The sequence below is a fragment of the Neofelis nebulosa genome, chromosome 6 (genome assembly GCF_028018385.1).
Source record: "Neofelis nebulosa isolate mNeoNeb1 chromosome 6, mNeoNeb1.pri, whole genome shotgun sequence".
Classification (NCBI taxonomy): Eukaryota; Metazoa; Chordata; class Mammalia; order Carnivora; family Felidae; genus Neofelis; species Neofelis nebulosa.
In genome coordinates, this window is record NC_080787.1 from 153,618,799 (window position 1) to 153,634,288 (window position 15,490).

Below are 15,490 nucleotides of genomic sequence, written 5' to 3' on the forward strand. Positions count from 1 at the left end.
GAGCCTGGCGGTCTCCTTGGGACAGGACTCAACTCGCCTCATTGAGATGGGGAGCCATGGAAGGGCTTTTAACAGAGGTTTGACCTGATGGGGCTTCGCTGAAGGTCTGGAAGAGTGCCAGGCTGCAACGGAGGCTGGGGCCTGGGTGGGGGTGCCTGTTCGTGGGGAAGCGGGAGGGGCTTCACGGGAAGTGGAGGGAGAAGCCTGGGCAAAGAGCAGGTGCCTTGGGGTGAAGGGGGCAAGGGTGACAAACCCCAGGACACCGTCAGAGGGGCCAGAGGGCTCTGAGAGCCGTGGAAAAGGGAGAGGCTCAGCAGGGGGCAGAGGCCAGCGTTAGCAGCTTGTTAAAGACGACGAGGGTGGGAATAGAGGGAATAGACCATTGGTGGATGCGGGTTCTGATCGGAAGGTGCGAGGTGTGTGTGTAACAGCTGTCTTACACATTCTAGTCTACGGCGGGCTCACTCACTTACTTGGTGACTGGTGTGTGTGTGCTCTACTGAGTATTTAGAGTAAAAGTGTTTGCACAGAAGATAAGTCCATGATGTAGTTGCGTTTATTTACAAACTCATCGTCTATAAGCTTCAAGAGACGTAAACTCTTGCCTGGCTTTGTCGCTCACCAACTCCAGGAGGGAGTCGGCGGGCTTACCTGGACATCAGTTTACCCATTTGTAAAACGACGGTGTTGGACTCCCTACGTCCGCATCCTTCCAATTCTCACGAACGACCACAACAGCGAGTACGACAGAAGCAAGTACAGTGGTTTGTTGTATCTAAGCAAGTTCCCGTTGGCTGATGATACACCGGACTTTCTTCCTTTGTGACATGAATGGATCCCTTCACGTTCCCTCTCGATCTCTGCGAGTGACAGGGTGGATGGAACGCTTATTAGAATCGAAAAAAAATCACACAAAACCATGTGACGGTGTGATGTCTTCAGGACGGCTCAGTGTCGCTGTCGTAGTTGAGAAGAATCGGTTATAAAGTCTGAGGCACTTCAGATGGAGCTCTCCTGGGGACGCGGGGCTCCCGGACCTGGTGCGCGTCCCTTTCACATGGCTGTCTCCGTTTCCTCCCCCTCTGCTGGCTTTGCCTGCTCCGCAGCGGCTGGCCTGGCCGCCTTCTTGGCCTCCAGATACTCCACGGTCCCGTAGGCCAGCATGGCCAGACTCAGGACCCCCAGCAGGATGTAGAGTTTGACGTTGACACACAAAAATGTGCTGTATCCAAAGGCGATGACGAAGCCTAGCGATTCCCACAGGCGGTAGTTCGCAAAGGCAGCCTCCTTGTTCTTCTCAAACAGAACGCCGTAAAGAGCTGCGGGGGAGACACGGGCATGAACACGTTGCTTCAAAACCTCAAACGATTGCTTTCAGCTATTGCTGAAAACGGTGGCTTTCCTGCTGCCCAATTTTCTCAACAAAATCAGGAATTTTCGCTTCGTACCAAAACCGGAATTATTTCACGATGGGGACTTTGCCAAGTCAGGCGACACATCGTTGGCAGTGAGGAAGCATCGTACGTAAAGGAAACACAGAATTCACGCGACGTTAGCACTGGTGGGAACTCGGGTCAAGCCGTCACTCGGTGGGTGACTACGTGGGAAAGGAAAAGGTGAGCTCGGAGGCCTGACCTGTGTGCCACACGAGGCACGACCACTCCCTGGGGGCCCAAGCAAAGACGAACGCCGTGAGGCTCCTCTCCAGGATATCCAGAACCGTCTCGACGGTTCCCTGCCTTATCTCTCGTCAGCTCCAGACCTGTTTCCTCCTCTCTTGTCTTACCTGCTCCGTGTTACCCCACACTGCCGCTACGGCCATCTTTCTACAGTGTAAACGTGTCATGTCCCTCCCACACCAGTGCCTTCAGTGGCCCCGCCTGGCTTTGGGGTAGAACAAATATCTCATCAGGGGGGCAGATGCCGCTGTCACCTGGCTTTGTCCCAGCCCAGCACCACCTGTCGCTGTGGAGCGTGCCCCTCACTCCGGCCCCACTGCCAGGCTTCTATGCCTCGTGCCCTTGCACGTGGCCGGCCAGCGGCGGCACGCCTCTGATTTTTCGGTCAAGTTCCCCACGAGGCCATCCTGCCCAGCGTCCCATCCTCATCACAGTAATTCCAGAGCTCTCAAAGTGTCAGTAAAAGTACTCGTGGAATGGCCAAGTGGAACCGTGGATGGACGGCGACTTCATGAAGCGAGTAGGGAACCAACAGGTAAAACACCGAGCCCACGTCCCGCGGGGTTGCTGCGCCATGTCAGAGACCCGATGCGCTCGCTCGGAGGATAAATAGTAACACAAGGAAACGGCGGGGGTTGGGGGGGGGGGCGATTCCAGGACAAGAGCTGCCTCTTCCTCTTCGTTCCTTCTGGTTATTGCCCAGAAGTCCCCCACCCCGGGTGGGAGTGGAGGTAACACAGGACATGTAACCAGAGTAGAAAGCGTGAGACAATAAGTAGACCAACGTGTCAAGTGTAGTCCTGTAGCTCGGGCAGGATGAACGGACTGCCCTCTGCCCCCAGCCTCAGTGGGGCCAGACGTGATCTGCGCCTGTTATTCCTGGGGACAGCGGGAGTCTGGGAAGTCGTGGGGACTTTCCTGGGACCGTCCTTCCCTTCCTGCACGGCGGGCAGCTGTGCACGGTGGGAGAGAGAGCACACACGGAACTCTCACACACCTCCCTTCCCCGGCTCCCCTCCTTCCCTTGCCCTTTGCCCTGTTCCCTCTCCCTACATTCTGCAGGGGAGGGATGGAGGGAAGGGAGGCCCCCCAGCACCACGGGGAAGGTCGGGGGCCAGCAGCAAGGTTTCCTGTGGCCCTGCCTGTGAACATCAACACCCAGAAGGTTTTTCTTGGCATCTGGTTACTCGGCTGTCCACCTATCACGGGAGGGACTCAGGAGGGCAAGGCCACCGGCACGATACAACGTGAGAGGCACATTATGAACAACATACGTGTGTTTGGGACAACAGGAGGCTGTTTGGAAGGCTCAGAGGAGGTGCCCTTGTTGTCCGGGTCTGCGAGGCGTCCATTTTAGTGCAAGTTCACCCACAAAGAGAGTCTGATAACAAGACCTGGGAGTTAGCAGTTCCTCAGAGTATTCTGAAGATTTCTCGTCTTCCTATGGATGGTCGACAGATTCAGGAAATGTGCCCAACGTCACTCATCCTTAGGCAAATGCAAATCAAAACTGGGATGAGGTATCATCTCACGCCTGTCGGAATGACTAAAACCAACAACACAAGAAAGCACAGGTGCTGGCGAGGATGCGGAGAGAAAGGGACCTTTGTGTGCTGTTGGCGGGAAAGCAAACTGGTGGGGCCACTATGGACAACAGTGTGAGGTTCCTCAGAAGTTAAAAATAGAACTACCTCGGGGCGCCTGAGTGGCTCAGCAGGTTAAATGTCCGACTCGTGGTTTCGGCTCAGGTTATGATCTCACGGTTCATGATACCAATCCCCAACATCGGGCACAGAGCCTGCTGGATTCTCTCTCTCCCTCTCTTTCTGCCCCTTCCCCGCTCGCTCTCTCTCCCTCCCTCTCTCAAAAATAAGTAAACATTAAAAAAAGATAGAACTACCCTATGATTTAGCAATTGCACTGCTTGGTATTTACTCGAAGGGTATAAAAATACCGATTCAAAGGGATACAAGCACCCCGACGTTTATGGCAGGATCGTGCACGAGAGCCAGATGATGGAAGCAGCCCAAATGTCCGCTGACTGACAAATGGATAAGGAAGATGTGGCATGTATACAATGGAATATCTATCAGTCATAAAAGGACGAAGTCTTGCCATTTACCACGACACGGATGGAACTAGGGTGTATTACGCTAAGCGAAATAAGTCAGCCCCAGGAAGACAAATACCATAGGACTTCACTCGTAGGTGGAATTTGAGAGACAAAACACACAATCATAAGGAAAAAAGAGAGAGGAAAACCGAGAAACAGACTCTTACCTCCAGAGAACACACTGATGGTCCCCAGACGGGAGGTGGGGGGTGGGGGGAGTAGGAGGAAAATCCAAGTCTGAGACACCAGGGCTGTGAGTGGCAGGTGTTTCCATGTTCCATGGCCAACGGGTATGGTGGCCCCCTTAGTCGGTACAGTGCCAGAGCAAACACACCCCAATTTCATGAATATTCTAGTGACACGGCCACTCTGACTTTAAGCTAATGTGTTTGTCTGGAGGTTGGCATCTCCAGATTTCAAGATTAAATTTGAGTCTGGCGGGTCCAGGCTGACCGCCTATCAAGGTTCTTCTCATCCTCAGTGACTGATGTGATGAGAAAAGCACTTTATTCTGGAGGCTTCCTCCCCCAGAGCCATAACTCCAGCCTAATCATGGGAAACATCTGATAACCCCAAATGAGAGATAGGCTACCAAATGCCTGACCGGTATTCTTCCGAATTGTCAAGGTCATGAACAACAAGGAACAATGAGAAACTTTCACAGATCAGACAAAGGAGATGTGGCAACTCAACGCGATAGGTGCCCTGGATGGGACCCTGGGTGGGGGCCTGGGTCAGGCCACGGGAGGACCCTGGATGACTCTGGATGGGACCCTGGTTGGGGGCCCTGGGTGTGGCTTCTGGGTGGGACCCTGGAACACACAAACTAGAGAAAACCAAATAAAGTCTAAAGTTTAGTTGACTCATGTACCAACATTACTTTCTTAGTTTTGACAAGTGTTACCACGATTTTGTAAGATTAGCGTTAGGGGAAACTAAGTCAATAGTATACGGGAACTCTCCAGACTGTCTTTGCAACTTCTCTGTGAGCTCAAATGATTCCAAAATAAAAAGGTTACTTAAAAAGAAAAGGAGCCTTTCTGCCAGCCCCATCCCGCCCCAGGAAGGCGTCGGTGGGTGGGCGAGGGCAGAGGCTGACTCCTGTCCTCGCGTGAGGCGAGAACGGGTCTTCGGGCCGTCTTGTTTGCTTGGAAAAGACAGGTTAAGTGAACTGGGCACATAAGAGCTCACGTTTTCTGTGTTCATCAACCCAGAACAGCCCTTTGGGCGGCTAGCAGGGCGAGGGAGTATTTTTAGCCCAGACGTTCTGAATCTCAAATGCAGTGCACTGGTGTGTGAGGGTTGCTATAGCAACGGCACCTGTCTTTCCTGAACCGTCAGGGCGAATGAACAGATGGGAACAAGTGGCCCAGATCGAAGGTTCTGCGGGAGCCTCTGGAGCCCCGGGGGATGTCCAGCGTCGGGCTGCACAGCCCCGCTCCCGGAGGGAGGCCGGGTGGGCCAGGCATCTGGTTTATTCTGCGTCAGTGTTTGAATTGGGAAGCGACGGCGAGAACACAGAACCGCATGCTGCCTCACGGATCGGGAAAGGACGGGCTCGCCTCACGTATTGTCTCAAACGAGAGACACACGTCCAGGGACAAGATGAGAAATCCAACTCGCTCTTTCAAAACACAAGAGAGAGCTGCTCTTGGCGGGGGCCGTGGCGGCAAAAGCTGACCAAATTTCCAGCCTTCATACACACAAAGACCGCGGGGACGCTCCGTGCTGCCCGGCCGTGAGTTCTAGGCCAGCCTGGTGGAGTCAGCCTGCAGGGGACTCGGGGAGTGAACCATCGCTCCCTGCTGAGGCCACTGCGAGCTCAGACTCCAAAAGAAAGTCTTAAATCATGAAAAGAACAATTTTCCCCCGCAACCAATCTCTCCTTGAAAAAAAAAAATAAGTTTGTGCCTGTGCAAGAAGATGGAAATAGCTCATTTTAACTCAAGGCAGTCCTTCCTCCGGCCATCCACCCGGCCGGAATGTCCCGCTCACCTGCGAGACCTCGCCTGACGTGGTCTGAACAATCTGGACGAGGCTCGGCCTCAGTCTCCCGCGTCCGAGGCCGGGAAAGGAGGGCGAGAGCCGCGATTCCCGTGTCTCGGGGGGAGAGAAAGCCAAGCATTTTTGCCCCAGTCGCCTGAAACAGCTGGAGGCTTACCGTAAGGAGTGTCACGCGGCATGCGGCCCCTTCCCCGGTCCCTCGCCTGACCTTTAACGTGCAGACACGAAGAAAGTCCCGAGGGGTCAGAGACGCCCGCAAGCTGGCAGTAACACGCACGCAGTCGCCCACCCCTGCGTGTGGGTTCGCTGGGTGACGTGACCTGTCCCTGGTTTACAACTCGGGACCGCCAAGAACGCTGTGTCTGTGCGTCCTTCCTTCACCGGCGCTATGGGGACAGTAGACAGGCCGTGAAGCCCGAAGCCCTTAAACGCAGCAGGGTCCGCTTTGTCCGAAGACGTTTTTCAGCTGCCCTGTGAGCTGACAAGCACACAGGTCGTAAGGAAGGGGCCACTGCGGGGTCCGGAGGCCGTGAGGGCCGAGGTCGTGGCCGCAGGGGCAGCAGCCGGCCTCCTGCCCTCAAGGAGTCAGAGGATGGGCCCGACTGAATTTCTAGCCCCCTGCTGTTTCCTGGGTCAGGGCTCGGTGGTCGCATCTCTAGGGGAAGCGGCTCTCTTCCTGGCCAGTCCTGGGCCCCTGACACCCCCTCCCCATCCCAGGCTGTAGATGGGTCTGTGGGAAACTCGGCTGTCATTTTCACCCACTCCCCAAATCTAAGCCCGCGGTCACGTGGCTTCCACCCCTGCCGCCCACGCCCCTGCTTCCCGCTCCCGTCCCGGCGGTGCCTCCCAGGCCCCTCGGCTCTGGCTCATCCCATCACTGCCGACAGCTGACACGGGAGCCCCCCCGATGCCCCAATCGCTCGGCTGCGGCTGACTCCCACATCAGGCCTCCCTGGGGGCTGGTCGAGCCCCCTGCTCAGATCTCCACGGGGCCTCCCCGGCCACCTGCTGGGCTCCAGCCACTCACTGTGCAGCCGGACCCGCCCCCGCTGCCCCTGTCACCTGCAAGGTGACCTTCGCTTCCCTCCCACGGGGGGTCCTCTTGCTCAGCGGGAGTGAGACCCTCCGTGCACAGCCTCCCGCCCGGAAGCCTTACGACCAACGGCCCAACACGGCGTGCCCCTGAAGTCAGGGCCAGGCCCTTGGACCCCTGTGCCACGATGGTCCCTTCCTCTGCTGTGTGTCTTTCACCGCCCATCTCCGTGGGGCCTCGCATACAACAGACACCCATCACCCTCAGCCTGACCTCTGGTGGCCTCTGTCTCAGGCTGCACCCTGTGTGACCTGGCAAGTGCCGTGTCACTGCCTCCTGGCCTGTGTGTGTGGGTGGCCAAGCCTCGGGGTCACCAGCTGGCTCTGCACTCGCTCCCGGCCGACTCCAGAGATGGTCTAAAGGAACGGCCGGGGTTCTGGGCGGCAGCTCCAGGCCTGGGCCCCAGTCCTAACTCTGCCCTCAGGGCCTGGCCCTTGCATGTGACCTTGCCTCTCTGCTTTGCCCCCTCCCCCCCGCTCCCCGAGTGTGGGTGACAGTGAGCCTGCCCGTGGGCTCTGTCCCTGAGTGCCTTCCCAGCATCTAGCATGCAGTATAGCTCACTAATGTGGCCTGTCCTGGCTGTCTCCACTGTCCCTGCTGTCCCCCGCTGTCCCCGCTGTCCCTGCTGTCCCCTGCTGTCCCTCGCTGTCCCTCACTGTCCCCCGTGGTCCCCGCTGTCCCCTGTTGTCTCTGCTGTCCCCCACTGTCCCTGCTGTCCCCATTGTCCCCACTGTCCCCTGCTGTCCTCGCTGTCCCCCACTGTCCCTGATGTCCCCCACTGTCCCCTGCTGTCCCCACTGTCCCCTGTTGTCTCTGCTGTCCCCTGCTGTCCTTGCTGTCCCCCACTGTTCCCGCTGTCCCCATTGTCCCTGCTGTCCCCGCTGTCCCTTGCTGTCCCCTGCTGTGCCCGCTGTCCCCCACTATCCCCTGCTGTCCCCGCTGTCCCCCGCTGTCCCCGTTGTCCCTATTGTCCCCTGCTGTCCCCACTGTCCCTGGCCAGCTCTCTGTGAGAACTCTGCTAACTCCTCTCCTCGGGGTGACAAGTCCTCCTGTGGATCTTTATTCCGACTTCCTTCCTGTGGTTCCCAAAGGGCGGCTGTCCTCCTCGGAGCCAGGGGGACACTTCTGTGCTCCTGTGCCCCTGTTCCTCATCCTCATGCCCTCATTCAGCCGCCTTCCCCTCTGCTGGCCCTTCCCTCACTCTTCCCCTGACTCGGATCTAGACGCATCCTCGTGAGTGTGGACCTTACACAGAAGAACCTGTCAGTGCTGAGAGCCCCCACCCGCGTCCTCTCTGTGTCTGTGCCCCCCGCCGTGTGTCTGCCCTTCCCCCCCATCCTGGGACGCTGCTCCCGAGGCCACAGACCCTGCCCGCCCACCGGCCTGGTGGCTCCCGCACGCTGTGCATTCTGTCCGGAAGCTTGGCCTCCTCACCTTCCCTCTCCTCCTGCTCTGTGCAGCCACGGCCACCTCCTCCGTGCAGCTCTGTGCTGTCTTTCCCGAGTTAACACCGCAGACGTCCGTCCCTCTGTAACCTGATGGGGCTGGCCTCGTCCTTCCCGGGGTGAGCGCTTTCTGCTGAGCGAAGCTGGACCCTCCTCGGGCAGCCTGGTCCCCGTCGGCCCCCAGCCTCTCCACTCCACCACCCGGCATCCTGGCCCAGCTGTCCCCTCAGCGTGTCCCATCTTCCGTCGCCACCACACCTGTGTCCCCCAAATTCATAGGTTGACCCCTAACCCCGAGGTGACGGTGTCAGGAGGCGGGGCCTCTGGGGGCGATTCGGTCATGAGGCGACTCCTCGTGAGCTAGACCTGTGTCCTTATGAGGGGTCTCCAGAGAGCCCCCCTGTCTCTTCCGCCACATGAGGACACAGCTCTCTGAACCAGGAAGCGGCCTCCGCTGTCTTGGTCTCAGACTGGCAGGCACAAGACTGCGAGGGGTGGACGTCTGCTGCTGACGAGCCCCCACTCTGCTCTGTGGCATACCTCTGGAGCTGCTCCGGCCTCCCCCTGCCTCCCGAGCTCCCCTGGCCTCCCCTGGCCTCCCCCTGCCTCCTCCTGCCTCCCGAGCTCCCCTGGCCTCCCCCACCTCTGTGGCTCCCCCTGGCCTCCCCCTGCCTCCCGAGCTCCCCTGGCCTCCCCCGGCCTCCCCCTGCCTCCCCCTGCCTCCCGAGCTCCCCTGGCCTCCCCCACCCCTGTGGTCTCCCCGGCCTCCCCCTGCCTCCCGAGCTCCCCTGGCCTCCCCCACCCCCGTGGTCTCCCTGGCCTCCCCCTGCCTCCCAAGCTCCCCACCCCGCTGACACCGCAGCTCTATCTGGGGACAATCAGCCGGGGCCTGGCTCAGGCGTGACCTCCAGATGCAGCCCCCACTGATCGCCTCCCCACCCCCGACTCTGTTCTCCCAGAAAGCAGAACCCGCAGTCCCAGTGCCCTTGCTTGGAGGCTGTCACGGTAACCTGCCAGCTCGTCCACCGTGGGTATCACACAGCCATCTCCCCATCTGGACCGAGGTTGCCTTGAAGGCCTCTCCAGCCTCCTGGGCCCGGCACTGGGCATGCTCCTCAAGCAGAAAGCCGGGGAGGGACCACCACTCTTAGAAGGGAAGGGAGCTGTACCCTTGGGTGATTCTCGTCTTTTGCACCTCGGGTCTGAACCGACGCTCAGAGAAAGTCCCTCAAGTCCACGGAAAGAACCTGGAGCGGGCCTCCCACTACCCCCCCGCCGGGCACGTCATCTCCCCAGGTGGCCCCGGCCGCGGGGTCCTCTGCCACCGCCTGCCCCCCACGGCCGGGCCAGGCGGGAGATGTGGGGGCGCTCACCGTTGTTCTGCGTTTGCCAGACGGCGTCGGACACGCCCCAGAGGCCAGAAAACACGAAGAACACGGCCAGCTGGCGGGGGTGAGGCTCCCACAGCAGGAGGGCGATTATGCAGCACAGGTGGGTCACCGCACCTGTGGATGCAGAGGGGAAACCGCCGGGAGTGAGGGCTCCGAGTGGTTCCGGAGTCTCCGTTTGCCGCACTGTGTAAACGTTTCCTGGGAATGCCCCAAACCCACGTCCTCGCGTGGATTCTGACACCGGCCGGGCCGGCTGGCCCGCGTGTGTGCCCTCCAGAGTCCAACTGCCACGTGCCCAGCAGGGTGACCCCTCTGCTCACCGCAGGCCTCCCCTGCGTCAGGCACCGTGAGGGGCGTGTGCCCTGCGCCTGGCAGGGGGGGCCTCTGTGCCCCGGCCGAGGAGACCCCGAAGTGAGGAAGGAGCCGCTCCCTGAGTGGTGGCGGCCTGGGGACAGCACCGCCCTCCCGAGCGGGCAGGGGTGAGAACGGAGGGGTGGCCGGAGCTCCCAGGCTCACTCCTCCTGGCTTTACCCCAGCTGGCCCTGAGTTCTGGGCCACGGTTTGTGCACACGCCCTGCGGCGTCTGTCTCGACGAGGCGGTGAGACATGCCTCGTGACAGTCCAGAAACTGCTGTCGCATTGAAGACGGGTGCATCCGCGCTGGCTGTGTGGCCTGGGGTGAGCCACCACACTTCTCTGTTCCTGCGTTTCCTCATCTGCAGAGCGGGCAGTGCCCCCCCACCCCCCATGGGGCGCTTGCCAGGATGACCTGGGAACCTATGCGGGTTACTCCCACCAGGGGCTGACAAACATTTACTGTTTCCCCTTCTGGCTGTGTCCCCGCTGCCCCAGACGCCTCAGACCCTAACTGGGTGGCCAGGTGACCGTTGACGCCCGTAGTTCTCGTTATTCGCGCCGACCGTCGTGTGTTTCCTCTTTCCTCCTTTCCCAAGAGGGACAGAGGCGGATGCGTCTTTGTGCACCGCGTGAGGACGGGTCACCTCCTTCAGGGAGCCTCCCTGTGGTGCCCCTGCACCATCGCTGAGCGGAACACGCCCTTCACTCCGCCGGCCACCATTCCCGCCCGCGTCTGGGAAGCGTGTCCACGTACCTAGCGCGTAGAGGGCGGCTCTGCCCGTCTTCTGGGAGAGCCTTCCGTACAGCACAGAGCACAGCGAGTTGGTGGCCGAGAAGCAGATCATCACGTAACCAACAAACCGGATCCCCAGGGCGCAGGTGACGTAGGACTGCAGGACGAAGCACAGGGGACGTGAGCGGGCGGCTCGCGGGGGTTACAGCGTGACGGCCGCCAGGCGGGACCGGCCTGGAGCCTCGTGCTCGAACCGGGTAGGAAGTAACAAGGACACACATCTGGACGGGGCTCCCCCCACGCAGCCTTTGCCTCACGTTGTGTGTTCTCACGGATCACGGAGGCGCTACTTTGGGCCGATCCTCGCGGATTCGGTCGTTTCTGCACGACAGTTGGAGGAAGGCGTGGGGAGCCGTGAACGGGCAGAGCCCCCGGCATTCTTGGGGCGGCGAAGCCGCTCTGTGTGCTACCCTAGTGTCTTACCCCCGTGTCCTTGCGTGTCTGCCCCAACCCACGGCGTCCAGCGCCGGGACGGCCCCCGACGGGGCGGTGACGGGATGTCATTGTTGGCTCTGGCGCAGGATGTGGATGATGGGAAGGCTGCGTGGGGAGGGGGCAGGGGGATTCGGGAGCCTGAACCGCCTGTGGTTTTGCTGTGAACCTACAACAGCCCTGGAAGCAAACACCTGATGGAGAAGAAGTGAAGAGAACGGAGCGCATCTCAGCGGAGGCGAGAACAGGAGTGCTCCCGCACGAGGCCGTGAGGTCCTAGCAGCCGCGCCCCCGGCCCTGGTGCTGCCACCGCCGACGCCCTCACGCCCGCACCCACCACTCCGGTCCCTGCGCACAGCCGGGACAGACACACAGACACAGGCTGCTGCTTCGGACGGCACAGGTGGAGGAAGAAGGCCGGAGGTCAGCGGCAAGGCCCGTGGGAGGGGCCCTGACCAAAGGCCAAGGGACGGTTCTGTCATCTGTGTGGACTCTCTGGACCCCACTGCCCTCCGTCAGGGCCGTCCCGGGAGCAGGGTGCCAGAGAGGACCCGGGACGCACAAACCCCGCCCGGAACATACGCAGCCTAAAAGATACTGCGGTTTACCTGGAATTCGGATTTAACCTGGGAGGGGGCTTGTGGCGGGCACGAATTCGGAGAAAATTCCGGATTCCGGACAAGGAAGGGCAATCCTTGGGGAGCACCCTTGGGACTGGCTCCCCAGCCCCTCGGCGCCCCAGCTCCCACCCAACCCTTTCTGGAAGAGGGGGTCTCCAATGTCCACCGCCCCTGTTTGAGGCAGCCTTTCTGTGGCCCCGGGAGGCTCCTCAGGACCCGACACCAAGTGGCAGGGAGCTAGAGAGACAGCAGCTTGGCGAGCGTGCCACGAGGGAGCGAGCTGGCTGGTGGCCGAGCCTTCCCGCTGGGCCCGCCCCAGGGCACGGGCCTCCCTCTGCTGGCCTGCCCCACGGAGGCCTGCCCTGCGCACAGAAGGGGGCGGGCAGTGCGTGGGTCAGGCATCTAGGGCAGGACGGGGTGACAGGCCCGAGAGCCACACCCATCTCCGGATTGAGACGCATCATTTGAAAACTGGCCCGAGGGGGACTTCCAGGTGTTATTCGTGGATTTTATGTTTTTCCCTACTTTTGACTCTAAACTACGGGCAGTGCCGGGTGCAGGCGAGCATCCCGCAGGTGCTCTGTGCGATGGTTCGCGCATGACCGGGGCCCCCTTCCCCCCTGAAGGCACATCTCGAGGGACACATGGTCTCCGGAGGTAAGGCCCGGCCCCGGGGAGGCGGGAGCGACCTAGACCACGAACACAGCTCTCCTCAGGCCGCGAAGGACCTGGTGTCCACCCCCCCCCCGGGAGCCCCGGCCCCCGCCCAGCCCCGGGGCAGGCGGCCCTGAGACCCACGAGCGCAGGTGAGGCCGCACAGGGGCCCCGCGTGCCGCGCTGTCTCGTACCCGGGTGTAGTCGCCCGCGAGGAAGGCCTGCTCGAACCCGCTGTACATGGGCAGCAGCACCAGGAGACGCAGGCGCTTGTCTCCAAGGAGCCTGAAGGTCGACAACAGGGTGGACCAGAAAGGCGGCCCCTCGTCTCCTTCGCGTTTCCTCTGCGCATCTTTGATGGGTTCCAGAAACACGGCCACGAGCAGGACGGCCAGGACGCCGCTCCCTGGAGGGAAGACAGAGGGCGCGAGGCCGAGGTCCGGGACCTGCCTGCTACTCACCCCCCGTCTGCCCCCTCCTCTCCTTTGGGGCATCCATTCGGGGCCAGCAACACAAACTCCTCGGCGCCCTTCCCGAGCGACCACTCCCCTGTCCTGACCCTCAAGGAACTCCCACTGACGGCCAGTCTCCCTTCTCGGGATGGCGAGTCGCGGCGGTTCTCGTTTGCTGAGTTTCGTGTCTATTCCGGCATCTTTACCCGGAAGCCCTGGGGGGCGAGCTAGGTGCGTGAGTGTGGGGCCTCCTGAATGCGATGGGATAGCGCGTGTTTGTAGACAGTCAGGTGGCAGTCAGGTGCCCTAAGGAGGCAGATCCCCCAAGGGGACCGGCCGAGGGGAAGGACGGAGCAGAGCTGCGCACCTGCGGACTTTGGGTGAGGGAGGGCGCCGAGGGGCGCCGTTGCAGGTGGGGTGCTGTGCCCCGGGGCCGCGGAAGCCCGGGACCTGGGCGGAGGGACTGCGTGGGGGGCGCCCCCTTCGCGGTGGGTGTGAGTGCGCTGACTGTGCAAACGGGTTTTGTTCAAGACAACTCTTCATCCCCACCCCCCGCCGTGGGGGACACCATGCGCCTTCGTGATTCCCCAGTGGTGACCAGACCTCCATCTGCACCGCGAACCCACCTCGATACCCGGATCGAGGGCTACAGCTCACTGACTCTTGTTCACACGGACACCTCTTTCCTTCCTGGTGGTGTGGGGTCCGCGCATACCCGGTTTTCTCCTCCCTGGCTCAGTGCTAAACTCGGTGCTCTGCGAGCCACAGAGGGACTCGGGAGCCGGGAGGCTTTTTCCGTTTCTCCGAGGGGCCGCCAGGGATTTGTAGCCCGATGGCTGAGGCCCGGCAGCCTTGAAGGGGACTCGAGTTATTTCTTTCTCTGTACTTGGTCTCAGCGTCCGCCTGCACGGTGCGCTGGCCCGGTGCTGGGGGAGCGCCCGGCTCACGACCCGCCCCCTTCCACGTTGTCGGCAGAGATGCCGGACCCGTCCCCACACGCCCCGCACACCCCGGAGGTGCCGATCTACTGCTGAGCCTGATTTCTGTCATTCAGCCGCTTTCCCCTGGGCTGAACACAATCCTCTCTCCCCAGGTCGGGGTAACTCCGCATTTTGACGACACTTTCCAACACACGGCGCACGGAAGTCTGCTGGACTGCCGTCCGAGGTCGTGGGCGGTCACTACCTGTCCCCTGGAGACCCGGTGAGTGCCACCAGTCAGAGCCACGTGCAGGGGGCCTCTGGGCACCTCAGCTGTGAAGCGGTTTCCAGAGCGGTCCATGCACAGGTAAGGCGGGTGTGTAACCACGTGGAGGAGGCGTGCCATCAGCTCCCCACTGACTGGGGCCACGGCCTCCGCCGTGGGCAGGCGCGTGAAGCCATCGGGACACGTGACTCCCAGGATAAGAGCCGCGGGGCAGCCCTGCGGCTGGGTCGTGGTATGGAAGCCACGTGTTTACTAGGAAAAATCACACACGGTCCAGGGCCGCCCGTGACCCAGAACCTTCTCAAGGGGCGTGAACGTGCGTGTGTCGCACGTCGAGTATACTGGAGGGAATGGCTCCGAAAGGAATTTCCTCGTGAGGACAGAGCTCAGGGATCGCGGGAAAACACTCTGGGGAGGCGGAGTTCTTTCCTTTGGTCCGTTCTTCTCCATTTCGGTTTGCTTTGTGTGCGCGCGCGCGTGTGTGTTTCTACGGTAACACGGCCTTGCTCACAGGAAGGAGACCCATGAAACCCTGCGTGAGGCCAGGGTACGAATAATCAGAGACGATTTCTTCATGGGACACGTGTACAGTGCCCATTTGACACGACCGTCTGGACTGCCACTCCCTCGGGCCCCTGGATGCCGCGGGCACGAGTTCTGGGTAACGCCGGGCCTGGGGCAGCAGCCAGAGACCTGCGGGAGGGGACTGAGGGCCGCGTGCTGAGCAGGGGAACCTCACGCGGGGGCTGAGGAAGCAAAAAATGCATTTTCCACGACCTGTGCTGTTCCTTGGGACCAGGGCAATGCAGGCCGCGGGGCCAGTTCCTGCTCCTGGATGCTTTTGTAAGTAAAGTCTTATTAGAAAACAGCCTCGGGGCACCTGGGTGGCTCAGTCGGTTAAGCGTCCGACTTCGGCTCAGGTCATGATCTCCTTGTTCATGGGTTCGAGCCCCACGTCGGGCTCTGTGCTGACGGCTCGGAGCCTGGAGCCTGCTTCGGATTCTGGGTCTCCCTCTCTCTCTGCCCCTTTCCTGCTCACACTCTGTCTCTCTCTCTCAAGAAATGAATAAACATTAAAAAAAAAAAAAAAAAAGAAAAGAAAGCCTCGCTCTTCATTTACATGTTACCTGTGGCCTCTCTTCCCGCCAAAAACATCACTGAATAGTTGCAGTGGAAACCACTCGGTCCTCAAGCCTAGAATATTTAGTGTCCGGCCGGTGGGGGAAAAGCTGGAGCACTGCTGTCTTGCAG

At 60.7% G+C, this 15,490-nt stretch overlaps 1 protein-coding gene across 3 annotated transcripts in view; it reads right to left on the reverse strand.

Annotated features, from left to right (window-relative positions):
• Positions 1 to 534: 534 nt before the first annotated feature.
• UNC93A (unc-93 homolog A) overlaps positions 535 to 15,490 on the reverse strand; it is a 41,350-nt gene continuing 26,394 nt past the window's right edge. For all 3 annotated transcript variants that reach the window (XM_058735903.1, XM_058735904.1, XM_058735902.1), the window contains exons 6-9: positions 12,776 to 12,987; positions 10,837 to 10,972; positions 9,708 to 9,839; positions 535 to 1,319 (exon numbers count right to left, since the gene is read on the reverse strand). In XM_058735903.1, the coding sequence (XP_058591886.1) occupies positions 1,054 to 1,319; positions 9,708 to 9,839; positions 10,837 to 10,972; positions 12,776 to 12,987 (746 nt within the window). In that variant the 3' untranslated portion in view covers positions 535 to 1,053. The remainder of the gene's footprint in view (positions 1,320 to 9,707; positions 9,840 to 10,836; positions 10,973 to 12,775; positions 12,988 to 15,490) is intronic.